Raw genomic sequence first — 27,465 nt, 5'->3', positions numbered from 1 at the left:
GTGGAGTTTGCATGTTCTCCCCGTGCCTCCCGGGGGTCTCCTTCATATAGGAACCCCCTTCACAAAAACATGCAACATCCTGGTTGCTTATATGGTTCCTCCTCTGATCGTTAAGAGCGCCTGTTCAGAGGAAGGGGAACTGGTTGGAATAGCGTGAACCTCCCACGTGCTATGTCCTACCGGTGAAGCTTCCTCGGGCAGGTGAAAAGAAGCGGCTGACTTGACTGCCCATGTCTCGGAGGATGCATGGAATCAGTCTCGGCTCTCCCCAGATCGGCAGAGGATGGAGTAGCAACCAGGATTGAGTAATTCAAATGAGCACTAAACGGGGGATAAAAATGGGATAAAAAATCGGGAAAAAAACATAAAAAAAAAAAAAAAAAAAAAAAAAAGCTTTTTGGCAAGTCTAAAAATGATAAAGGTAGGGGTAATCTACTTCCGGGTCTAAAACGGAAAGACGATTACAAAATGACGTTATGCGGAAGCGTCCTTATATGGGCAAATAATAAGGTGAATAGAGCAAGGCATTACAATCAAAGATTAGTTCTGTGTTGTTGTTTTTTAAATATAGATCACATTTAAATTCCTACATTTTTTTTGCTACAGCCAAGTAGCAAAAGGTTCAGTGAACCCCATGAACCAATGCAAACTTTGCCCATGATGGCAAGGCTTCAAAACCCACAAACCAATGGGTCACGGTGGATACGTCCATGTTTTCTATACAGTGTATGGGTGCACCCTAGTATCAAGTGGAGTGATACGTCCATGTTTTTTATACAGTCTATGGGTGCACCGTAGTATCCAGTGGAGTGACACCTGGGTGTTTTTATACAGTCTATGGGTGCACCGTAGAATCCAGTGGAGTGACACCTGGGTGTTTTTATACAGTTTATGGGTGCACCGTAGTATCCAGTGGAGTGACACCTGGGTGTTTTTATACAGTTTATGGGTGCACCGTAGTATCAAGTGGAGTGACACCTGGGTGTTTTTTATACAGTCTATGGGTGCACCGTAATATCCAGTGGAGTAACACGGGTGTTTTTTATACAGTCTATGGGTGCACCGTAGAATCCAGTGGAGTGACACCTGGGTGTTTTTTATACAGTCTATGGGTGCACCGTAGTATCCAGTGGAGTGACGCCTGGGTGTTTTTATACAGCCTATGGGTGCACCGTAGTATCCAGTGGAGTGACGCCTGGGTGTTTGGTTGTAGTTCTCTCTGCAGATGGATCTGATCCGGCAGCAGCTGGAGTTTGAGGCCCTGCAGGTCCGCTCTGTCATGGAGGAGCGCTTCGGCACCAGCGACGAGATGGTTCAGAGGACCCAGGTGAGACCGCATGACCCCACCTCCCGGTTGGCTAGTCACAGACTCCGTTAGCCACACCCACTTCTAACATGGGTCGATGTGATTTCACCCTGGGCGGCGCGTATGAGGCGAGAATACCCCGTTTTTTTGCAGAGCAAATGACATGATTTTCAACAACTGAAGGCGAGGTTGAGGACAGGGGAAAAGAGTTTGGCAAATTAGACATGAAATATTAAAGGGGCAGTTCTGGTTTTTCAGAGGTTTTTCAAAAATCACATTCAGCACATTCCAAATGTTATCTAAAGAAGTGGTCAGCCTCATAGCCTTGCACTAGTAATGATAATTAATAAATGCTAAGTACGATTATTAAGTCCTCCTGCCAGTGTTGTTGGATGGGTGGGAAGGAGCTTCAGTTCATGATAAATCAAATAAGCTTTGTTATAATTAGGATTATCTCTTTAAAATGTAAAATATGTCAAGAATAAAAAAATAACAAATTTGTAAAAAAGGAAAGGACAATATTAACCAATTCTTTTTTTTTTTATAAAACTGTAACTGTAAGTCCAACTGCATAACATGTAAACAAAGACAACTGCTGGTAGAATTATACTGTAGCACAGCTGGACGCTTTGTCTGAGTTTGTGTGTGTGTGTGTGTGTGTGTGTGTGTGTGTGTGTGTGTGTGTGTGTGTGTGTGTGTTAGATGCGTGTTGCTCGTCTGGAACAGCTGGAGCAGGAGCTGCAGGAGGCCCAGGGCAGCCAGGAGAACAGCCTGTGTCAGCTACAGGTCAGTCAGACACACACACACACACACACACACACACACTGCACATACTGCACGCATGCACACACACTGCAGGCTCTCTCTCTCTCTATCTCTCTCTCTCCCTCAACACAAGACAGAGACTGTAAATAGAGAGCTGGGTGTAGAGGCACAGTGGTCAAAAAACTGCAATGTCCTGGGTTTGAATCCGGCATCAGAATTTTTATTTAATTTTATCCAATAAAGGCAAAAGCGTAAAAAAAATTGCCTTAAAAAAAGAATAAAAAAATCCACTGATGTGTGATCAGGTACACTTAGGGCAATGCTGAAAAGAAACGATGGCTGAGGTGAACAGATGCAAATTAGCTTTTAGCTAAATCCGACATATTTACTGTTATCATATAAATGACTCTGTATAGGTAACTGTTCATCAATGTGTACTGTCCTGACCAAATAAACAAATAAAGTAAAAGTAAAGTGATCAAGTCACAAGTTGAATTTCTCAGTTGATAAGTCGAGTCAATATTCAAGTCATCAAAATTTTGACTCAAGTCCTACAATTGTTCTGCCGATCTATGCTACCTGTGCTATGTAACGGTTCTGCGCATGCTAAGTAGCACATCTTGATAGATTGGTAGCACATCTAGATAGGTAGCACAAGACATTACTGTCTTTCAGAGGCTGTAGCAGGCTGTCGTATATGATGCATTGCCTATGCATCCATTGGTACCCTGCCAACTATGTCATGATAGCTTTTCGGAAAGTGGGCTAAATAACGCTAAATATCCTACATTTTGGCAAGGGAAAAATCATTTTCAAAGGGGTCCCTTGACCTCTCACCTCAAGATATCTGCATGAGAATGGGTTCTATGGTACCCACAAGTCTCCCCCTTACAGATAAGGTAGCATTTTTCGATAGAGTACCACAAATGGATAGAGTCTGCTATCGATTCCGCCTATTGTAGCATTTTTCAACAAGGTAGCATAAGGCGTTCACACCCAAAGCGCTTTTTTCAGTTAGAACGCTATGGAAATCATGTTGAGAGCGCTTCCATTGTGCACAAAACACAGCGCACGGAGCATTTCTTTTGCACTTCGTTTTGTTTTCACGTGCACTAGAGTTGAGGACACAATGACCACATGGACGGTAGCCAGCTGGTTTTGTCTGTGTGATGTTGTTCACTGTCAACATGAAAGCCAGATTATTGCCAATTCTGGCAGCAGCAGAGGTTGAGGATCCCTCTGGGAGGAGAAAATGCAGGAGTGAAAAGACGAGCAGTGCGCTTTTCCTCCAAATGTTCAACTTTTTTCCTCCAAAAACAAAAGACACCACCAGCGCTAAACGCCAGGTGCGTTCCTTGAAAGAGGAGCATGTTTAGCGCATCCTTACATAGAGAATGAATTGCAGAAAGGTGCTGGCAGCTCCAAAAACGCTTTTGGTGTGAATGTCCCCTTAAGTGGCAGAACACCAGTCCTTCACTGCAGCTGGCGCTCCCAGTCCAGCTCCACCTGGCTCAGCGACACCGAGGCGTCCGACCCCCACACCCAGAAACTGGGGTACAGCGGCTCGCTGAAGGCGGTGCTGAAGGTGTGGAGGAGCGTCATGGAGTCCGGAGAGACACTGTAGAAGGACAGACAGCCAGCCGTCCAGTCCAGATACACGCCCACTCTGCGGGCCGAGGGACATGGTGGCAAGGATGAGCCAAACCTCTTGTTGTCGTGGCAGGCCGTGTAGCTTCCCTCGCAGCACTCCAGACTCCAGGACTTGGCGTTGTGTCCCAGCAGGCAGTCATTGACGTCTCCGTCCCGGGCGATGCTGTTGTAGGCAACGCCAACATCCGTCCCTCCGCTCCACTCCACCTCCCAATAGAACCTCTCCCGCATCAGGCCTTCCCTGCACAGGACCTGGGGACAGCCGTTGAAACGCTCTGGGTGGTCGATGTACCAGTCTGACCACCAGACGCGCGTCGCCTTTCTGTTGTCATCGGACAGAAGGAGCTCGGGGTTGGCGGTGTTCGGGTCCAGAGTTAAATTACAGGCGACTGAGGAGAGGAAGAAGAAACCAGGCTAGATACAGACATAGTATCTATCTATCTAGCCTCAAATTTAACTTAACCTGATCTCACAAATATACATGAAATGAACATGACTTGTTAAAGGGATAGTTAAAATAGGGGGGGAAGAACTCCATACTGCTCACCTGCCATAATCCAACTCACCACAAGCCCTGAGATGCCAAGTTGACTTGAAAAGATGTCATTTGCACCCTGTTTTAGCTGACATCTGCACTGTAGTAATACTAGTACAGCCCCTGGCTACAGTGCCGATTTCAGCTAAACACTATATATACTGTACATACCGGTGTGTATATACATGTATATATATAACCCCTCAAATAATTTAATACTTACTAAAATGTAGGCTTAAAATCTAAAGAAGTGGCGGAACAGAATAGCACAATTCAGGATAGTTTTGATTAAAGATTGAACCAAATCCATGTCAACTTACAGTTTTTCAAGGCCCACAGTTCTCCTCCTGGCTGCTCCCTGGAAGACCAGAACATGATCCAGTTAGACTGAAACCACGACATCATTTAAAGCTGCATAGGCGTCTCAGTCTAAACCAGTTAGACTGAAACCACGACATCATTTAAAGCTGCATAGGCGTCTCAGTCTAAACCAGGAAGTGTGCGTGCTGCAGCAGTCGCTGTCAAGCAACCCCATCGCCCCAACCATCACCTTGCTCTCAACAGTGATCACAGATTGTGGCTTTAATGAAAGTCACTAAGAATAACAAGAGCATTTCTTGTGACAATGTTATAAAAGACTCACCTCATGATTTCTCCAATGGAGTAATGTTCCACGAGGAGACCGATTCCAGAGGCCAGTCCCATTAAAGGGTTTTCAACTTCCTCCTCCTTGTCTTCATCTTCCTCCTCTGTCTTCAGCTCTCCCAACACTACAGAGGAGTCATCACTCACACGGCAGTCTTCACTTTCAGATGTCGAGGGAGCAGCTTTTTCTTCGTCTGTAGAGAAAAACTTAATTTTAATGCACTTAAGATTTATTAACATAATAAATGTATGGTACAAAGTGTATATATACATACATATACATACATAAAGGATAATACAATGAATCCCATTGAATATGAAATTATAATAGCAGTGAACAAAGACCTGTTTCTGAGGCAAGGATCCTGTCGTCACTTTGCTGTGTTCCAGAGAACGTTCTGGTCTGAGTTTTCTCCACGGACAACTTTATATCCAAATCACTGGCCGTTGGATTCACTGCAGACTCTGTAATGTTGGCCATTTTCCCAGCATTGACTGTCTCTCCATTCTTGATTGAGCGGTCATCAGCCATCTTTTCTGAAAGAGTCTTTTTAGATTCCTGTGTCTTCTCTCCTCTGGTCTTTGAAAGTCTATTCTGGTCTCTTCCAAACGGATCGTTCAGTTCGACCTCTGAACAGTCTCTTCTAGAGCGGCCTGTTCTCTCTGCTTTCTCTGCAGACAAGACTTTTATTTCCAAGTTGCTGGGGAAGTCTTCTTTTGAAGCAACAGCCTTGTTGTCTTTCTCTTTTGAAAGACCCATTCTAAAGACGCTGGTCAGGCCTTCTTTAAATTGACTCAAGTCATCTTTGAGAAGGCTCAGCGTGCTGGTGATTTTGTGTTCTCTCTCCACTGCCTGACTCGTGTTAAGATCTGCACTCTTCATGTCTTTTTCCTTGGAGAAACCGAGACTGAAGACACTGGTTAGGTCTTCCCTAAACTGACTGAAGTCCTCCTTGAAAAGACTTAGCCGGTTGATTGTCTTGTATTCTCTCTCACCTGGCTGCTCCCTGGAAGACCAGAACATGATCCAGTTAGACTGAAAACACGACATAATTTAAAGCTGCATAGGCGTCTCAGTCTAAACCAGGAAGTGTGCGTGCTGCAGCAGTCAGCAGTCGCTGTCAAGCAACCCCATCGCCCCAACCATCACCTTGCTCTCAACAGTGATCACAGATTGTGGCTTTAATGAAAGTCACTAAGAATAACAAGAGCATTTCTTGTGACAAAATTTATAAAAGTCTCACCTCATGATGTCTCCAATGGAGTAATCTTCCACGAGGAGACCGATTCCAGAGGCCAGTCCCATTAAAGGGTTTTCAACTTCCTCCTCCTTGTCTTCATCTTCCTCCTCTGTCTTCAGCTCTCCCAACACTACAGAGGAGTCATCACTCACACGGCAGTCTTCACTTTCAGATGTCGAGGGAGCAGCTTTTTCTTCGTCTGTAGAGAAAAACTTAATTTGAATGAACTTAATAAATGTATGGTACAAAGTGTATATATACATACATATACATACATAAAGGATAATACAATGAATCCCATTGAATATGAAATTATAATAGCAGTGAACAAAGACCTGTTTCTGAGGCAAGGATCCTGTCGTCACTTTGCTGTGTTCCAGAGAACGTTCTGGTCTCAGTTTTCTCCACGGACGACTTTATATCCAAATCACTGGCCGTTGGATTCACTGCAGACTCTGTAATGTCGGCCATTTTCCCAGCATTGACTGTCTCTCCATTCTTGATTGAGCGGTCATCAGCCATCTTTTCTGAAAGACTCTTTTTAGATTGATGTGTCTTCTCTCCTCTGGTCTTTGAAAGTCTATTCTGGTCTCTTCCAAACGAATCGTTCAGTTCGACCTCTGAACAGTCTCTTCTAGAGCGGCCTGTTCTCTCGGCTTTCTCTGCAGACAATACTTTTATTTCCAAGTTGCTGGGGAAGTCTTCGTTTGAAGCAACAGCCTTGTTGTCTTTCTCTTTTGAAAGACCCATTCTAAAGACGCTGGTCAGGCCTTCTTTAAATTGACTCAAGTCATCTTTGAGAAGGCTCAGCGTGCTGGTGATTTTGTGTTCTCTCTCCACTGCCTGACTCGTGTTAAGATCTGCACTCTTCGTGTCTTTTTCCTTGGAGAAACTGAGACTGAAGACACTGGTTAGGTCTTCCCTAAACTGACTGAAGTCCTCCTTGAAAAGACTTAGCGGGTTGATTGTCTTATATTCTCTCTCCATCGACTGACCGGATGAGCGGTCTGCATTGCTCACATCTTTATCCTTGAATACACTCATGAACTGACTTAAGTCCTCTTTGAGAAGACTCAGGGTGTTGGCTGTTTTGTTTTCTCTCTCCATCGACTGACTCGTCTTAAGGTTCTTCGCCCTGAGGTCCTTCACCCTGAGATCCTTCACCTTGAGGTCTTCCTCCGTTTGCAGGCCTCCTGAGTGGAGCTCTGTCTGACCTCCACCGGTCACGTCATCCTGAGGAAGACTCATGTTCATCTCCATGTTTTTTCCCCTGCAGAGACGTGTTTCAGCAGCATTGGACGTTTGATCTTTATCTTCTTTGGAAAGTCTTGTTTTAAAGGCCGTCTGGTGGAGAGACTTCAGACCCTATCTGGATTTTAAGATACATTTGGAACTGATTAGAATCAATTACACATGATGAACGTAGATTTACAGATAAATCATTGGTATAAAACAAATACTTATTTCTTATTTCTTTCATCTTTTTATTTCCCTCCTTATAGCGCGTAAACATTCAAGGATCACAGGACTATTTGTTGTATCATGTACCTGATTCAAACAGAGACGGTGACCTATAATCGGGTACATCTTGAAGTACCCGAGTGGCTTCCCATCTCGGCCCGCATCAAATTCAAGACACTGGTACTGGCCTACAGGGCTGTACACCAGTCAGCTGCCCTGTACCTGCAATCTATGGTCAGGTTCCAAACCTCTCAGCGCTCCCTTCGCTCCTCCACCAGTGCAGGTCGCCTCGCCCCTCCTTCGCTACGGGGGCTCAAAAGTCGCTCATCCCGATCTCGACTCTTCTCGTCCCTGTCACCTCAATGGTGGAACGAGCTTCCGCCTTCGGTCAGGACAGCTGAATCACTGCCGATCTTTCGGAAAAGACTAAAGACACACCTTTTCAGGCTCCATCTGGGCCCTTCTTGATCTAACTTCGTTCTCTCTCTTTCTATAAAAAAAAAAAAAACTAACCTAAACTTGTACCACTAACCTAAACTTGTACCACTGTTCCTTCAGAAGTTGTAGTTATCATAGACTGTGCTCCATAGTTGATTGCTCTATTGCTGACAAAAATGTGTTATTGTAAGTCGCTTTGGATAAAAGCGTCTGCCAAATGACGTAATGTAATGTAATGTAAAGTACTTCAACAGTAACAGACAGCTCAGTATGTTTACAGGTATTTTGTATAGTGTCAGCTGTGAAGAACTATGCAGTCTGTTTAAGGTTGTGATTAGAGTTATGTTTTCAAATTTAAATATCTAGAATTTAACCTGTATGAAGGGTTTCATAATTCCAAAACGTTATAATGATTTGTGGGGGCTGGGGGGTGCTGGACATGCTACCTGATTTATCAAGCAATACAATCAAATGATTCCGTTCTAATACAATTAATTATTTGATAACTAAATGTCTTCAGATGATTCCTAACTTCAGTACTAACCTGTAATGTGCTTAACTTCCATGGTAGCAGTCAATATGACAGAGTGGCTGTGATTTCTTTTAAAAGGTAGATATCATTTTGCAACAATTTCATTTGTAGTTTAAGAGACTAGAGGTTGTGAACATCCAGGCGATGAAGAAAGATTATTCTAACTAAAGTTGAGTTGTATTGTGTGTCCAACTGAAATTCCACCACGTCAAAACAAACATATCTGAAGCCTTCATAGTCAAAGAATGATCGAATGAGCAGAATAATAGAAAACGGATTATGAAGCCATTCAAATCTCCCTAAATCCCTCCACCCAGACTCTCAGTACGCAGCGGAGATACTCACAGCTGACAGTCTCTCTCTCCATCTGATTCTGTGATTCTTGCTTTTTAAACGGGAAATAAAGACGACGGCCGGCCCGTCCAGGCTGGCTGTCTGCTCTCAGGCTGAGCTCTCTCTCTGTCAAAGCACGGGGAACATTCTTTCACTCAGCTGCCTGCACACGTTCCCCTCTCCTGGTCCGACCAGTTTGTCGCCATTTCATCCTGACTGTGAAAGTGCTTAGGTATGTCCTTCTATTTCTACTGTTCTCTGGAATGCCCAAGACAAATTTCTCCTAAGGGAGACAATAAAGGCGTATCTAATCTACACTCTCTTGATGTCCTCAAGGAGGAGATGATGAGGGCAACCCAAAGTGAGCACATTTTGCTGCTCCTTACTTCCTTAGGCGGCAGGTTTAGAATTTGGACTCAGGTTCAGGGTTACAAATAGAATGATGTTTATGTTAGGATTAGGGAATTAATCACTCAAGATCTTCAGAGGTTGGCAGTAATATCAGTACATGGCTGACATTTCTAATGCCACCATCAAAACAAAATCACAATCCTTCCACTGTCACTCGCATACATTGTTGTTTAACCCGTGTGTGTGTGCCTGTGTGTGTGTGTGTGTGTGTGTGTGTGTGTGTGTGTGTGTGTGTGTGTGTGTGTGTGTGCGTGCGCGCGTGCATTTGAGTGAATGAATGGTTTATCAAACACACACACACACACACACACACACACACACACACATGCACACTACCCCTCAGGTGACACCTGGGGTCTGTTGTGTTGACCTACTGACCCAGAGTCAGCAGACTGTGTGTCTGTTACAGTAAGCTGTGAACATATGATGCTTATACCACGTTCATGACAACTCGCGCCGTCAGAGAAAATGGGTTCCAACCTGTAAAAATTGAATTGAATGGTCATCCAGGTCGGAATTACAGATCGTAAATTCGGGTATCATCCAGAGCTCCGCTTTGTCCAAGTTGACGTCATAGCCACATCAAAATGGCGACTTATCGTTAATGGTAATCACAGAATTATTATAAAGACATTTGTTGACGTTTTAACCCAAAATTGTATGTCTTAATTATGTAATGTTAATATGTGTTTGTGTTATCTATTTTTCGCTCTGATTAGAGCACTATGTGACATTCAGCATTCAGCATGTTCGGTTAGCATTGTTAGCTAGCAGGTAGCTACAATGCTAACACACAGGTTGCTGTAGAAACCTATAGCCTGTCTTTGGTTTTTCCCCCGAGCAGGAAGTGCAGCGTGAACACAAATATGTCGGGGGCAGAGGTTCCGTGTTGAAACTTACGGCGGTCCGAGTTGTCATGAACGCGGTATTAGAACAGAAAGAAATGAGGAGGGTCTGTCACTGTCCTTCCACACTAAATTGCAGAACACAATAAAACAAGTTATCAGAATCAAAATAATTTAGAGCCTGGTGACGCGTAAACCCAGCCTCCATGTGACCTCATGTATCGATCACGAAGAGACTGGCAGATTGGGGTTTGAAAGCGTTTTCAGGGGAAGGGAGAGGGGCAGTAGTACCTCCCTTGATAGACAACTCCATCATGGAATCATAGTGAATACAAAGTATACTCCTTTTTGCTGGGGACCCCCTAACCCTCTCAAAAACCAGACCAAACTTACGCTACAGACAATTGTCTGTGACGTCACGTTGAAGGCTGGGTTCACCCAGGCTAGGTGGTGCGAGATTAGGACAAGAGCATGTCGGCCATCAGTGTTTGTCAGAGCAGCATTGAATATTTAATGGCTGCTTTGAAATATTCAGATGGTGCCAGCAAGAGGGATGCTGAAGAGACGATGACAGCTGTGATGCTGTCATGCAGCCTCTGACAGCTGTGATGCTGTCATGCAGCCTCTGACAGCTGTGATGCTGTCATGCAGCCTCTGACAGCTGTGATGCTGTCATGCAGCCTCTGACAGCTGTGATGCTGTCATGCAGCCTCTGACAGCTGTGATGCTGTCATGCAGCCTCTGACAGCTGTGATGCTGTCATGCAGCCTCTGGACAGATTGCTGATCACTGAGAAACAGCAGAACTGAAAATACACATTCAGTGTTAAATCAAAAGCTGCTGCTTGTCATTTCATATTCATAATAAACCCACCAATGAGAAGTGGAACATTTGTGAATTTGGAACAGCTAACACTCTCTGGGTGCACTCTGGATTGTTGAGTGTTTTTATATTGATGTCGCTCAAATTAATCATTTCTTATTTCCTACTTAATAGCCATAAATTATGAACCGGTTTGCATAAAATTCATTGTTTCCCTTTTTCTCATTGATCATTTACCAGGTTGACCTTAGTTTGACCTGTGAAAGCAAACACATCAAAAATATCTCATGGTTTTTGCAGATTATACAATAAAATTAGATGACGTTTTATTTTCCCGCTCTGCAATTTCCTAGAGAGGAAAGGTTTCCTGAAAATAACCATGAAATTATGTAATATTATGTAAGCAAGTGTGATTTTTTTTAAGGTCTTTGAACGTTGCTTGTTTGAAGTATTCCATGTAGGCCTATTCTCAAAGGGTTCAGCATCACAAGTTCTATACAGAAACATCTATGCACGGCGCTATAGAGCAGAGATTCTCAACCTTTTCCACCCCTAATTTAGTCCAAGTCACTGACGCCCATTTGATGAGATTGTGTCTCCCAAATCTGAAAATATTTTTTTATCGTTAGATATGATTTTGTCCAGAGGTAGGTAGAGAGCATTAGAGAGATAACAGATCAAAACGGTCAAACTTCTACATTCTCTAATTGTGTTAATTGTAAATAAATACTGACGTTTAACAATGCATGAATTTGTTGGGGACCCCATGGAACCCTTAATGGACCCATAGTGGTCCCTGGACCCCGTGTTGAGAACCACTGCTCTACAGCCTTTCTGTTCAGTCATATACACTCCTCCATCGCAGCACTGGCTTGTTTCTATGCAGAGAAAGACAGGGCTTCGCCCCACACTAAGCTGTGCTGTGATTGGCTGTTGCCGGCTGCAGGCTTGGGCTTTACCCCACACTAAGCTGTGCTGTGATTGGCTGTTGCCGGCTGCAGGTTTGGGCTTCAGCCTATGGCTTCACCCCACACTAAGCTATGATGTGATTGGCTGTTACCGGCTACAGGCTTGGGCTTCACCCCACACTAAGCTGTGCTGTGATTGGCTGTTCCCGGCTGCAGGCTTGCGCTTCACCCCACAGTAAGCTGTGCTGTGATTGGCTGTTGCCGGCTGCAGGATTGGCACAGTGAGATAAAGAGAGCGTTCTCTGCTCCGCTTTCCTCTGAGCATAACAATGAGCTGCTGACACAGAGACATCATCCTGTCTGCATGAACACATCAGAGGACAAGGGCCAGTGGAAACAGATAGGAGAGGAGGAGCTCATAACCATAATGAGCTCATAACCATACCAACAATAGTCTATCAACAAAAATCAAGTAGAACTGTTTTATTTTGTGTAAAAAAAAAAAGAAAAAAAAGTTTGTTCTGCCAGTAAAAAGGAGATGAAGTTATGTTAGTGGGTTTACCCTCCTCTACTGTATGCGCTGCTAGTGTGTCATCCATTTTGTATCACGCAGCATATCTTCATGTTGTGTTTAATGGAGGGATGTTGGATTAGCCACAGTGGATGCTGCCTGTCTGTCTATCACACTGGACAAGACAATGATCAGGGTGTCCTTTTTAAAAGAGAAAAACAGCATTTCCCAACATGTTATAAACAAATGGATTCATTGAGAAAATAACCGACAGATTAATTGACAATGACAATAGGCTAATCATTAGTTGCAGCCCTGCTGTCCCACTGGAGCAACAATGCATGTCTCTTTTGTTAGCAGGAAGATAGACATCTCACTGCTTACATGCTGCTATTCAGATGAGCATATGTCTGCCCCTCCCCCTTTGTCTGCAAGACAGTCTTTGGCATAGGTTTATCATCGGGCACACATGCACAAACACGTGCGCACACACACACACGCGCGTGTGCGTGCGAGCGTGCGCCCACACACACACCCTGAGGGGTTGCCATGGCGACGGGATGGAAGGAGGGATGAATGCTTTGATACATGACTCTCTGAGGATTTAAGAGGCAGCCAGGTCGGTCGGTTAGCTGGATCGGAGCGGCGCGGCTAGCTGCAGTGTGTCTTGTATGGGTGTCTAGTGAGTCTTTGTAGTCGCTGAGGATTAGCATGCAGACTGGGACATCAGAGGTATTTATAGTCTCTGGTTGTCCCAGAGACAGAGTGTCTCTCTGTGGTGTTGGCTGTCCCAGAGACCCAGTGTCTCTCTGTGGTGTTGGCTGTCCCAGAGACCCAGTGTCTCTCTGTGGTGTCACCGAGCGAACGGCCTGGAAATGTGAGACAGACATGAAGGTCACTCCTGTTATGCTGCCTTCAGTGGAGTCTGTCTGGGACGAGGCGGACCACACCTTGTGCAGTAAAGGCATGGAAAGAGCATGGCAATGAGGGATGCAAAAAACATTTTTTTGCAGATATCCAATATGCAGATATTTTCCAAGTCTTCTGGCCGATAGCCGATCGATTGCCAATACTGATATACAGTATGCGCACTAGGGATGTTCATTTTGAAAATTTTCCAAAATCGATAATCGGTGAGAATTAACGATCAATTATCGATTATCGATTTTATTAATACTTAGAAAATTTTCAATATTTTCAATTTTTTTTTTTTTTTTTTTTTTTTTTTTAAACAAAATGAATGCCTATGGCAGAAAATACGAAAGACAACGTGTTCTCCTCAATGAACTCTTTATTTCAATGTGTCTCCTCTCCAACACTGCTGTCCCCGGCGCATGCCGGTGTGAATTTCTCATGTTTAAAACAGTTTTGTTGGCACAAAGGCCCGTGCCCAGCCAGAAAACTAGAGACTATATGAAGCTCCACCTCACGTTAGTCGGCTGTGCAATGGAGTGGGGCGAGGAGGAACGAATTCCACCCAAACCTAGTCCAAATTTTTTTTTTTTTTTTTTTTTTTTTTTTTTTTTATAATTAAAAAATCGATCCAAATGCCACAGGATCGATTCCAATCCTTAACGATCGATTATCGATTTTCGATAATTGATGAACATCCCTAATGCGCACATTTCAGAGAACATCAAATCTCTCCTGTAGTGGACTTAACACATTATTATGCCTACTGGCACCTATTGGCAGATGCAGACATAAATTCAATGCTTTTCAAAATGGACACATTCACTGGGCAAAATAAGAAAACTATTTAACTTACGTTGTGGAAAACATGCCATATTGTTATTCATGTATCATTGTCTTTCAAACAAAACTAAGATTCATTCATTCATTCATTCAAACATTTAGTCAATCAGGGAGCATTTCGGCATAATTAAAGCGTAATTTTATCAGCCTGTCATATCGACAGAAACGTTTGTTTCGGGCCGATGCCGATATTTCGTTTTAAAGCCTTTATCTGCCGATACCAATGTCATCCCGATATCATCGTGCATCCCGTAAATATACACAAATATACACATACCCTCTGATCTCTAAACAGTCCAGTGACCGCAGACTGACCATACACATACCCTCTGATCTCTAAACAGTCCAGTGACCGCAGACTGACCATACCCTCTGATCTCTAAAAGACATGTATGTTAGGGTTAATACTCCTGTCAGTGCCCCTGACTAAGGCACTGGCAAACGAACTGGAGTTGGTCCCCAGCCGCTGCACTGCGGCTGCCCACTGCTCCTAGTTCTAGGAAGGTTCCTAGTAGAGGATGGGTCAAATGCAGAGGATGAATTTCCCCATGGGGTTAAATAAATGATGACTTAACTTAACTTAACTTAAACAGTCCAGTGACCACAGACTGACCTTCCCTCACGTAAAACTAGAACAAAGCATCTTAGAAAGGGTAAGAAACATACATTTGTTATGGGTGTACCACATGACATGGTCGGCCAATGGTGGAACTTGAGCACGGACCATCAGACAGACCCTGCTGTAGGGCTGACCGTGCCGGTTCAGCCAACATGGTTAAGGTTAGAGAAATGGTTTGGGTTGGGCTTAAATAACAAAAACAACAATAAGTTAAAGTTAAACGTGGCTCACGGTTGAAATGTAGACTTTGAACACGCTGGGGTCTGATGATATTTTCACTTTATTTCCACCTGTGCTGAGAGCTTGAATACATTTCATCAAGAGCTGAAGCTTCAAAGAGATCATTAACCTGGATCCACTCAACATCTGCCCCACCTGACAAAAGAGCAGTTATGAAGCTACTCGACCCTGACTGACACCAAGCACTGTCTTCCTCCCTCTCTGTCTCTTCTTCGCTCCATTGAAATATTACAAACTGACTGATGACATTGATGTTTTTGGGGATCTGGGATGTTGTGGACGTGTTCTGTTCAGGAAGACAAATTATTCTGAATTTTAGAATTTTCCATTTGTATTTATTGCTTTATTTTGTTTCATGTGCCCCCCCTTCTATGATACAGGTCAATCACACTGGATAGCGTGATTAAATTATGAATAAAAAAATGTATTCTCTCTGTCCTCGCTCTCTCTGTCTGTCTGTCTGTCTGTCTGTCTGTCTGTCTGTCTGTCTGTCTCTCTCTCTCTCTCTCTCTCTCTCTCTCTCTCCAGATTTCCAGTGCTGAGAAGCCCTCTGCTGTTGAAAGTGAGAATGCATCTTCCTCTGCTGGTGGAGGGGCGGAGCCTCCTGGAGACGGAGGCAGCAAGGTACAAAACCTCTCCATACCTTCACATAAATATTATTATTATTGTAAAAATTATTATTATTATTATTATTATTATTATTATTATTATTATTATTATTATTATTATTATTATTATTACTGTGTTCAGCAAGATAATCTTCACAAATGAACACCACTTTGTGATTTTTGATCATAAATGAGATCACCAAAAATCTTGATTAGACCTTCAGGCATCTAACCAAAATCCCCATACAAAAATCTCATTGACTTCCAGACAAAGGAACCAGGAAGTGCAGCAAAACTTCACTGACAAATGTTATTGAATAACTGACCGCAGGTGGAGATGGTGTTCTGGCTACTGTCCATGCTGGCCAACCGGGACAAAGAAGAGATGTCCCGGACTCTGCTGGCCATGTCCAGCTCCCAGGACAGCTGCCTCGCCATGCGTAAGTCTGGCTGCGTCCCCCTGCTGGTGCAGATCCTCCACGAGGCTCCGGGGGGCACCGGGGAGACCGGGGCAGGGGGGACTGCGACGGGCTGCAGCCGGGAGGCCCGGTCCAGAGCCAGTGCCGCCCTGCACAACATCGTGTACTCCCAGCAGGACGAGGGCCAGGCCAGGCGGGAGATGAGGGTGCTGCACCTCCTGGAGCAGATCCGCACACACTGTGACAGCGGATGGGACTGGATAGAGAGCCACACCGGGACACCCTCACCTGGAGGAACCACAACCAGCGGTGAGTACGGTTCCCTCTAAAGCCCATGGCACACCAATCAAACATTCTACAACAAACACAGACAAACACAGATGTCTGTTTGGCGTGCCATGGCTGCCTGTCCTTGTTTGGAGATGTTTGGTCAGATTCCACATGTTCAATCCTTTAGCCCATGGCACACCAATCAAACAAAATCAAAGGTTTGCAAAGACCAGCAAAGACCATGGACACAGCAAAGACCACAGAAACAGCAAAGACCACAGACACAGCAAAGAGAACAGACACAGCAAAGACCACAGACACAGCAAAGACAACAGACACAGCAAAGACCACAGACACTAACTGAAGGTATTATTGTCTTATCTTCTGTTCTCTACAGACATTCCTGAGCCCGTGGACCCTCAGATCTGTCAGGCCATGTGTGCCGTCATGAAGCTTTCCTTTGAAGAGGAGTATCGACGTGCCATGAATGAGTTAGGTTAGTGAGATGCTTAAAAAAAAACATTATGATATGATTGTGTAGATCAGGGGTGGGCAATTATTTTTCCTGGAGGGCCACATGAGAATAGCCTGGGTAAACCCAGCCCCCAGTGACCTGCTCTCAGGCTTAACCCTGCTCACGAGTAGTGACTGAGAGCAGGTCTGAGAGCAGGTCACGGGGCGGCTGGGTTTACCCAGGCTAACATGAGAAACCCAGATTCCAGGGGCCAACTTTTTTTTCACTCGATTAAATTATAGAAAACATACCGTGCACTTATTCAGGAAGAACACACTCACAACAAAAGTGTTTCAAAACAAAAAGCCAAAATTCTCATTAGATTTTTCTAGCTTCATCAATACAATGGTGTGGTTTGTCTTAGACCTCCCAGGCCAGACAGAACCATCATGAGGGCTGCATCTGGCCCCCGGGCCGCATAATACCCATGTCTGGTGTAGATTGTAGCTGCTGTATGGTTTTCCAGGCAGTTTGCATGGTATGATTTCTGGGTCTTATAGCTGCTGTGTGGTTTTCCAGGCGGTTTGCATGGTATGAGTGTGTAGATTGTATGAGTCTTATAGCTGCTGTGTAGTTTTCCAGGCAGTTTGGATGGTATGATTGTGTAGATTGTATGAGTCTTATAGCTGCTGTGTGGTTTTCCAGGCGGTTTGCATGTTGTGGCCGATCTGATCCATCTGGACCAGGAGATGTACGGCCTGCAGAATGACCCCATCAACATGGCGCTCCGCCGCTATGCAGGGATGGCACTGACTAACCTGACCTTCGGGGATGTCGTCAACAAGGTACACAACCAGTCCTGTGTAGATCAGTGGGTAGAGCAAGGCGAGGCATTACCACTGCTGGGGTTGGGGGTTCCCTTCCCACTGTGGCCAGCCAGGCTAAAAATGAGGGGTGTCCAGCTTTAGGAGCGGGGTGGTGGAGCACAAGCCAACAAATATAATCTGTAGCTATTATAATTTATTAACAAATATTATGCCTTTATTTTGTCTTTGAAAACAGAGCCATTCCAGTGTGTGTGTGTGTGTGTGTGTGTGTGTGTGTGTGTGTGTGTGTGTGCGTGCGTAATAATATATTATATTATATTATATTATATTATATTATATTATATTATATTACGGTATATTATATTATATAATAATCTATCTTATCATCGTATAGGAGATATGGTTCAATGTGATCCTCACCCTTTGAATTTTTAGTGTTCAATTTATTGTGAAAGTGCCTTAAAGACCTCATAGTCGCTTACGGGTCTAAATGAAAAACTATCAACAAAAGGGGAAGGATTTGATAAGTTCTCAGCTACCGGGTCATGAGTGTGACCCGAGGGAGCCGTACCGGCTGAAAGCCTATCAAACAGATGATTAGATGATTAGATGATTAGATGATTAGAAGCTACAAAGTGTTGTTAAAAGCATCACACATCTTAGATTGATCAGAGATTACATATCGTTCTCACCATTAATCTGAGGAGGGAGAGCGGAGGTGGGCATGGTTTTTAGTGATTTTACGGTTTTCCAAAAACATTAAGAAATTAACCAAAGGTGACAGTGGACTATTTAGGTGTGTGACTGGCATCTGCTCTGTCTCCATGCAGGCCACTCTCTGTTCCAAGAAGAGCAGCCTCGCGGCGCTGGTGTCTCAGCTGGCCTCGGACAGCGAGGAGCTGCACCAGGTGGTCTCCAGCATCCTGAGGAACCTGTCGTGGAGGGCGGACATCAGCAGCAAGAGGGTCCTCAGAGACATCAGGAGTGTGTCTGCACTGATCACCTGCGCCCTTCAAGCCACTAAGGTCAGGGCAAACCATAGGAGAAGTTTACTTGGTTCAGGGGGTGCACTGCACCGCCTAGTGGCCATAGCCAAAAATGCATGTTTTAAATATCTATTTAATTAGCCTATAACACAGAAGTAATATTTTATTGTAATGCCTTGCTCTAGATAAAGGGTAGAATAATTATGACTATGATTATTTTCAATGTTTATTATAAAACATAATTCTGGTATAATTAGTCTATGAGTCATATCTGAGCGGCATAACCTTGATGTAAACAGCAGATAAAACATGTGCGTAATGACCTCTCCATGCCGTGGGTGGAGAGGTGTGTGTTCGCGCTTCATACCTTCACCAGTCTCCTTCCCTCCCTCTGAGACGTGTCATTCTGTGTGTTTCAATTCTGTTTTCTGAATTCCTATGGAATGATGGAATTTATTGAAGTTATAGGCTGTTTCCGATTTTGCTGTTTGTTTGATTTGAGTTTGATTTCTAAGGTAAATTCTCGCAATATTCCATCAGTCATTGGGCATATTATTCGGGATATGAAAATGCATGTGCTGGTATCCTAATTATTCATTTTCCTCTAGATTTTTCTGCACCCCCAACCTTAAAGTTCAAACTTCGCCTATGGGGCAAACCCATATGGATTCAATGCACTGTAATACAGCCTGGTATGACATGAGCTGGTAAATGAGTCAATGTTGATGAGAACCAACCAGAGGAGTGTAAGTGAAATTTGATCAACTTAAAAGAGCCAAAACAAAAACAAAATACCATACTGTAACTAATTTTTGCCAAAAATGTCACCTACGTACTTGTCTGGTTTCACCCCTCGTTAAGTAGCTATTAGTGTGGCAAATGCCAAACAAAAATTATTTTAAGATTTCTGGGATGACACATGCATCTGTTATGATTTTAGATTCTGATTGATAAAAGAAGAGAAAAGAAAGCTGTTTTTCCTGCATTGTGGTGTTTTTTCAGTCAGAGCTGAACATTTTCTGACGTGCTGAAAACACTGCTGCTTTCTAGGAGTCCACCTTGAAGAGTCTTCTGAGCGCTCTGTGGAACCTGTCGGCTCACAGCATCGAGAACAAGGTGGCCATCTGCTCGGTGGACGGCGCTCTGGGCTTCCTGGTCAGCACGCTGACCTACCGCTGTCAGACCAACTCACTGGCCATCATCGAGAGCGGAGGCGGAATCCTCCGCAATGTGTCCAGTCTGGTGGCCACGCGAGAAGATTACAGGTAGCTTCTTTTGAATTGTATTAGACTTAATTTCAGTTGGACACTGGTTTTTCTTATCATGATTGATGAATAAAATAGTTCCATTCCACCCCTTTCTTTTGGGGGGGAGGGAGTCGGATGGGTGGCACCGACACTTAGGAAATGATTAATTGAACAAATAAACAACAACAAAAACATTTACCTCTTGAAGGATATTTAAGTGGTTGACAAAATGCTAAAACTTTTACAATCTGGATCCTCACATTGACATTAAGTGATGAATATCCTCCTCCTAAGATGGGTACTTAGCATTTGGTGAATTACCTGTTCAGATAAGTAGCCTACATACACAGAGCCAAAGTCACGCCCACTTCTGGTTTAGGCATATGCACCAAGAGATTTCATCCTCCATTTATTTTCCCATAGACATTTCATAAAATGCTTATGAAAAGAGTTTCACTTGGTGAAACCAAGCGATTCAGCTATAGTTAGAATCAGGAGAGACCACAGAACATTTCAATCAGACCAAAACTAAGATTAAAAAAAAATCTGCTGTTGTTTTTTATGTTTTGGTCCAAGTGAAATGTTCTATGGTCTCTCCTGTTTTTAAATATAGCTGAATCTAAGTAAGTAATCTAAGCTAAGTAAAACTATTTTTATAAGCATTTTAGGAAAAGTCTATGGGAAAATAAATGGTGGATGAAATCTCTTGGTGTGCATGCTGAAGCAGGAAGTGACATCGGCTTTGGCTCTCTATACTTCATTTCAGTTGGACATGACCGGGTTGTTAATGTGTCTTTGACTTTATTTCTACACAGGCAAATCCTCAGGGACCATAACTGCCTCCAGACTCTGCTGCAGCACCTGCGCTCCCACAGCCTGACCATAGTGAGCAACGCCTGTGGAACCCTGTGGAACCTTTCTGCCCGGAGTCCAAAAGACCAGGAGCTGCTCTGGGACCTGGGAGCAGTTAGCATGCTGCGTAACCTCATCCACTCCAAGCACAAAATGATAGCCATGGGCAGCGCTGCGGCTCTAAGGAACCTCCTCGCCAACCGACCCCTAAAATATAAGGACACTGCCGTCATATCCCCCGGCTCCTGCATGCCCTCACTCTACATGAGGAAGCAGAAGGCTCTGGAGGCGGAGCTAGATGCTAAGCACCTAGCAGAGACTTTTGATACCCTCGATAAACAGAGCCCCAAGCACCTGAGCCTCAACAAGCCACTGCGGCACATTGAGAGTCTGGCAAAGGATTATGCATCAGATTCGGGTTGCTTTGATGATGACGAGGCCCCCAATGTCTCCAGTAGCTTGGACACTGGGAGTTTCTCTATGCTGTCCATGTTTCTCACTAACTCTAACTTCCTCCAAAACCAGCCACGAAAGAAGGACATCGAACCTGAGAGAGATGTAGAGCGGCCTCAGATGGTGGATAAAAGACACGCCCCTGCGGATGATGCAGTGTCTGCTGCAGCGGAGAAGTTAGCGAAAAAGATCACCAACACAGTGGCCAAAATCGACAGACTAGTGGAGGACATCACCATGCATACATCCTCAGAAGATAGTTTCAGCCTCAGCTCTGAGGACCCCTTTGCAGACTGGCCTTACGGACTGGATGAGCTAAACGAAGCCCGGGCTAAGTCATGCTCCCCTTGCCGGCGCTCTGATACAAGCAGCTTGGCCCACAGAGAACGCCTCAGTAGAGCCCACGCCCTCTTACGCCTCAAAGCTGCCCATACAAGCTTATCCACAGATAGTCTAAACAGCGGCAGCACTAGTGATGGCTACTGTGGTAGCAAAGAGCAGATGCAACCCTCTACAAGACCTGTAACCATCCAGCAAAAGCGACCCAACCAGCTTGATCTGAAGGTTGCTCATCAAGAGTATCTAAATGTTGGACCCACTATCCTGAATGAAACTAGCCAGCTTGATATTCCAGAGAGAGATATTGTGGACAACAAAGAGATGAAAGCTCTTGTGCTTAGTAACACAGACAATGAAAAGAACCAGGATCCGCACCTTCAAACACCAGTGAGCGCATCCACTAAAGTGTCTTCTGATGTCAGCATGGCTTCCATTAAACTGTCTCCTTCTTATCAACATGTCCCTCTCATTCAGAGTGTGGCCAAATTTGGTGTAGCAAAGACAGCTATCAATGTACAGGCTGCCCAAGCAATGAGGAGGCAAGCCTGGGTCCCAACTGTAATGACTGGAGGGAGTATTACGAAATTTTCTCCAATGAGCTCCACCAGAAGCCCGACCATTGGGACGATGGAGACTGTCCAGAAATACTCAGTGGAGAACACTCCTATCTGCTTCTCTCGCTGCAGCTCACTGTCCTCCCTCTCCTCTGGTGATGGAGCACTTGATGGTCAGAGTCAAAGTGAAAATGAGCTGGAGAGTGACTCATCACTGGAAATAATTGAAGTGGAAGATGGAGAAGTGGTGAAGAGAGTTGAAGAGGATGAGACCTTGGAAGATCTGAGTGACAGCCAGCTGCTGGTGACAGACTCAAAAAGCTTCCCAAGCAAAGAGACTGATCCAATTGAAATTCCCTACCCTGCCAAAAGGGAAAAGGTGTTCCTCAGGGGAGCATCACCAGCGATACTTGAAGATAGATCACCATCTAGTTCCTCTGAAAACTATATCCATGAGACGCCGCTGGTAATGAGTCGCTGTAGCTCAGTCAGTTCCCTGGGGAGCTTTGAGGCTCCATCTATCGCCAGCTCAATCCAGAGTGATCCATGCAGTGAGATGATTGATGGAACAATTAGTCCCAGTGATCTTCCAGATAGTCCAGGGCAAACCATGCCTCCTAGCCGAAGTAAAACTCCATGCTGTATTGAGTCGAATGTACCAGAAACACAGAGTGCTGGAATAGCAGGTCAGTGGGAAAGCAGCCTGCGCAAGTTCATGGAGATTGCTGACTTCAAGGAGAGGTTCAACCTTCCTCCTGACCTGGACACCATGATCTACTTCACTGTGGAAAAGCCTACAGAGAACTTCTCTTGTGCCTCAAGCTTGAGTGCTCTACCTCTTCACGAGCACTACATACAGAAAGATGTGGAGCTTAAACTGACCCCCCTGCTCCAGCAAAATGACCGAAATCCTCCATTCCCTGATGAGGATGAGCATGGACTGGATCATGGGGAGAGATATAGTGAAGGAAACTCAGATGATGACATTGAAATCTTAAAAGAATGCATCAACTCAGCAATGCCCTCCAAATTCAGAAAAGTTAGACCTTCCCTTATGACCACCATACCTTCTCATATTTTAAATTCGCAGATCCGAAAACCAATCCATGTCCCAGTGTACATGATGCTCCCAAATGGCAGCACCCAAATGTCTTCAGGGAGGAAAATTGTCATGCCACAGAAGGAGTTCCAATTTGATGATTCATCATACAGTGATTCTGCAGAAGGTACCCCTGTGAACTTCTCCAGCACAACATCGCTAAGTGATGAAACACTTCAATATCCAGTGAAGGAGAGGGGTGCAAGAGACTGGAGAGCCAAAAGTATGAACAAACAGGAACTGCTTGATGATGAGGCGAAGAGAATTGAAGACCTGAGGATATTCTCACACTTCCACAAACCCAATAGAATGACAAACCAACCTGACATACAGGTCTGTCAAGTGAATCGAACAACCAAACATGTCATTCCCACTCAGAGAGTGCTGATGCAGAGCAAAGAAGTAGCTGATAGAGTGGCTAGTCAGAGAAACCGTGATCAGTCTCCCAATCAACAAAATCAGAGGCAAGGCCAAGGCCCTGTGAGGAAACTCGAACTACCTGTCATAAGGCAAAACACAGAAGGGAACCTAAACCGGAGATCACTGAAAGGAAACATGGCTTTTCACTCAATGGGACATTCATCACCCAGCGAGGAAGACATCAGCTCCTTCTATGATGATCAAAAAGAGAAAGGAGATGAGGTGATGAAACGAACAAGCAGAAAACAGACGAGGGAAGGAAGTAGAAATACTCTCTCCAGAAGCATGACAAATATAGGCAGGATTGACAATTCCCAAGCAAAGGGCAAAGGGTTTCAGAGGATAAAACAGAACCTAATAAAGGATGAATCCCTGACATGTTACTCACTCAGCTCTTCTCTTAGTTCTTTAAGTGATGCTGAGTTTGAGGATGATCAAAAATCAAAAGCCCACCAAATATGGTCCAAAAACAGACACAACAAAATGAATATGTTGCAACAAACAAAGCCTATGACCATTCACAGCCAATATGAAGAGCAAAGCTCGCCGAGTTCAGTTAGCATGGATTCAGAGGATGACCTCCTTCAGAAATGCATAACATCGGCTATGCCCAAGCAGAGAAAGAAGCTTGCTGCCAGGAAGAAGAAAGCAGAGAAGAGTCAGAAACAAAAGAGTAACTTTCAAAAGGCCTCGGATGGGTGGAACATGGACCAGGAAATTGACAGTGATGATATGGCATCTGATAAAGATTCAGACCTCAACAGTGTTGAGTGGAGAGCCATACAGGAAGGTGCTAATTCTGTTGTCACTGGGCTACAGGCATCAAAGTCACAAGAGCCTTCCTCTGAAGAAACTGAGTCAGTGCTGTCATTCATGTCAACGTCTAGCTTTACACCCAAAGAGAAGAAGTTTGCTAAAGACAAAAAGGCAAATAAACCCCTGGACTTTGACAAGCGTAAACCAGTTCCAAATTTGCCGGTAGTCTTCAGAGGCAGAACAGTGACATATACACCTATAAAAGAGACCACTCTCTCACAAAGGCCACCACCTCAAAAAGTATTAACCAAGACGGATGCTCCAAAGAACCCAAACCTTGCTCAACATAGATCAAAGAGCCTTCACCGATTAGGCCGACCGCAGGACATTGAATTGTCTTTGCCAAAGAGGAGCTCTACCCCACCTCCAAGGATACCAAAAAGCTCATCCTCTGGATCATCACAAAGCTCTACACCATCAAAACAGTCGCAGAAGAGGATAACATCGCCTATTCAGACAAACAAATCTGCTCAGAAAAAGAATGCCACACCAGCTAGTAGCCCACCTGCTAGTAGTCCACCGGAAAGAAAGGGACGCTCTCCTGTCATGAATCAATCTCAGAAATCCCCAGCGCATAAAACTCAGAAGTCACCAGTCCGAATCCCATTCATCCAGAATTCAGCAAGACAACCCAGGACTCTTTCACCGCTGGTAACCAACCAACCAACGAACAGACAAAACAATCAGGTCAACGGGAAAAGGGTTCTTCCTGCCAATCGATTTGACTTGGTCAGAATGACCTCTGTCCATTCAAACAGCAGTGAGTCTGATCGCAATGGATTTTTAAGACAACTGACTTTCATCAAGGAATCAAAGACTGTTCTGAGACGTGATGGCCCTGCACGCACCATGCCTGCATGTCAGCATGGGTTTCCCCGCAGAGCATGTCCAGCCACCGCTGCTGTCTTCCTCTGCTCATCTCGTTGTCAGGAACTTAAGGTGGCTGTGCAGGGTCCAAGGAGGATGCAAGGAAAGGGGCCAGGACAAGCACCTAGACGCGACCAGAGGCTAGACCCAGGCCTTCAGAAGCAGACTGCAAACCTGGCTAGAGCGAGCTCCAGTGAACGAGACCTATCTGCAAGACGCCCTGCCAGGAGAACTAGTTCTGAAAGCCCCTGCAGGGCGGCTCAGAGAAATGGGCCCGGCAGAATTTCCGGAGCCAGGCAGCAGCAAGACAAAGACACCTTTAAACGCCACGCGTCATCACCGAGCATCAACATCCTGAGCCGAGTGACCAGCCGTTCTTCCATCCGCTCCTCGTCCTCTGATTCAAGTGGACGAGCAAAGAGTGAGGATGATACAAAGAAGAAAGGGCAGAGAGGTGGATCCAGGCTAAATGACAGAGTCACCTGGAGGAGGATTAGGGACGAGGACGTACCTCAGATCTTGAAAAGCACTCTGCCAGCCACTGCATTGCCTCTGGTGCCATCTCCTGATGGAGAGAAACCAAAGCTTCTGCCAGGGAAACTGCCAACTATCCTACTCGCATCACGCAAGACAAGTGACGCAACAGTCCAGACAGAAGAATTTTTGAATAACAAGACCAACACAATCACCTCTCCAACAGTTGAGATGGTACCGGTCATCTCAGAGGAGGTGGCAAGACTAGCCATCTTCAGAAAGGTCAGCATCGCCTCTGGGAGTAACCTCCAAGATGGAGATTCTGACGGCTCCATAAGGAGCCACAGCACCGTGTCTACGGGAACCTCTGATAGCTACACGGGTGGAGCTGTCCACTTCCGCCAGGGATCCCCCAGTAAGGCCGCCAGAGTCACTCCATTCAACTATACCCCCAGCCCCATGGCCTGCTGCCTGCAAGACGCACAAAGCCAAGCAACCACAATCAATGAGAAGTCAGGGGGGAAAACTGAGTCATAGAGCATTAGGTTGGTTCCTCTGAAATGTGGGTAACTCTACTGTGTTCCTGAATGAAATTCAACACTCAGGTGGACAAAGAGGGTGTGTCAGTCCTTTTACCTCGGTTATCGACTCTTTTTTCACTTCACTGCAGTGGACTCTTTTTTTCTCTCTGATAAAGAACCCTTTATCACAAGTCATGTTATTCTAGACTATTCATTCAGGATTGGATATATGCATTGAGACAGGTCTGAAATGGACAGACTACCAATATATCCGTTAGAGAAGCACTTCAGAGAGTAATCTCACACAAATTGGAAGTGCATCTTTTTGTACTTTTTTGTATTTGTATATTGCCTGGTAGAAATGTAGTGAAAACATACAGCAAAGACAATGATTTCAGCATATAAATCACCATCAGTCTCCTCGATAAAATCAATAAAAAGAACAATATGCAAACTTTTGGATGAGAACTCAGTTGGACTTTTACCTGAAGAGGTACCAACTGTGGCTGACTGTTGACCAACGATCAAAAGGACACAATACACTGAGATGTAAAGTATTTTTTACATACATCAAACGCTTTGACCTTGCCTCGCCACTCACAACTAATTATGATATACTGTTAGCTTGTGTTGTTACACCACTCCTGCAGAAAATATTATCGCAAATGTCATTGTTCTCCAAGCTATAAGCTGTGCTGGGTAACTCCTTGTACTCCTGTACTTAACCAGCATTGTAAATACATGCAGATATACAAACTCCTCAAGCTTCCCGGTGGGCAAAATAATCTTTGTCTTGCTCTTGACAGCATGCGTATTATTCACTACATCACCTGTTAACATTGTGGATGCTGGATAAAAATGACTTTATTCAGTGGCCAGATACATTTTAAAGTCTGACAAAAACATCTCGTCATACCATCTGTATTCTAGTGCCACAAAGGCCTATAGTGTATCTGTCAATGTAGATGAACAAATCAACTATTCCAGCATATAAGCTGTACATGCATCTGCTAATCAAACGCAATGACATTATATTTGTGTTTGCTACTAGAATCAGGTACTACTGTATGCTGTTAAGTATTTCCAAGCAGGGGGGAAAAGATTTGATGATTGGGTGTTGTGAGCCAAACGGTTGTTGGCTTCAAGTACAGTACGTGTCTTCGCAGAAGTTATTCTCTGGAGGTATTTATAAAATAATGTGTTAATATCTGCTTAACTGTCTTGCTGTAAAAGTAGTGATAG

The 27,465-nt window shown here is 44.5% G+C and overlaps 2 protein-coding genes across 2 annotated transcripts in view; one reads left to right on the top strand and one right to left on the bottom strand.

Annotated features, from left to right (window-relative positions):
• Positions 1 to 26,239, top strand: part of apc2 (APC regulator of WNT signaling pathway 2) — a gene marked incomplete at its 3' end in the record, with an annotated part of 32,602 nt that extends 6,363 nt beyond the window's left edge. The window contains exons 5-13 of the mRNA XM_083646959.1: positions 1,214 to 1,327; positions 2,009 to 2,092; positions 15,546 to 15,641; positions 15,957 to 16,353; positions 16,712 to 16,810; positions 17,474 to 17,613; positions 18,426 to 18,620; positions 19,632 to 19,846; positions 20,644 to 26,239. Coding sequence (XP_083503085.1) covers positions 1,214 to 1,327; positions 2,009 to 2,092; positions 15,546 to 15,641; positions 15,957 to 16,353; positions 16,712 to 16,810; positions 17,474 to 17,613; positions 18,426 to 18,620; positions 19,632 to 19,846; positions 20,644 to 26,239 — 6,936 coding nt within the window. The remainder of the gene's footprint in view (positions 1 to 1,213; positions 1,328 to 2,008; positions 2,093 to 15,545; positions 15,642 to 15,956; positions 16,354 to 16,711; positions 16,811 to 17,473; positions 17,614 to 18,425; positions 18,621 to 19,631; positions 19,847 to 20,643) is intronic.
• On the bottom strand, positions 2,233 to 9,029 carry LOC310785809 (uncharacterized protein). The gene is made up of 7 exons (XM_083646960.1): positions 8,919 to 9,029; positions 6,478 to 7,511; positions 6,146 to 6,341; positions 5,247 to 5,908; positions 4,900 to 5,095; positions 4,577 to 4,614; positions 2,233 to 4,110 (listed from the first exon to the last, which is right to left on the bottom strand). Exons 2-7 carry the CDS (start codon positions 7,400 to 7,402, stop codon positions 3,545 to 3,547), a joined length of 2,583 nt encoding a protein of 860 aa, XP_083503086.1. The 5' UTR covers positions 7,403 to 7,511; positions 8,919 to 9,029; the 3' UTR covers positions 2,233 to 3,544.
• Positions 26,240 to 27,465: the final 1,226 nt, after the last annotated feature.

Source organism: Poromitra crassiceps (assembly GCF_964638095.1).
Source record: "Poromitra crassiceps genome assembly, chromosome: 12".
In the NCBI taxonomy this organism is placed as follows: domain Eukaryota; kingdom Metazoa; phylum Chordata; class Actinopteri; order Beryciformes; family Melamphaidae; genus Poromitra; species Poromitra crassiceps.
The sequence above is the reverse complement of the archived record's forward strand: the minus strand, read 5'-3'. Positions and strand labels throughout refer to the sequence as shown.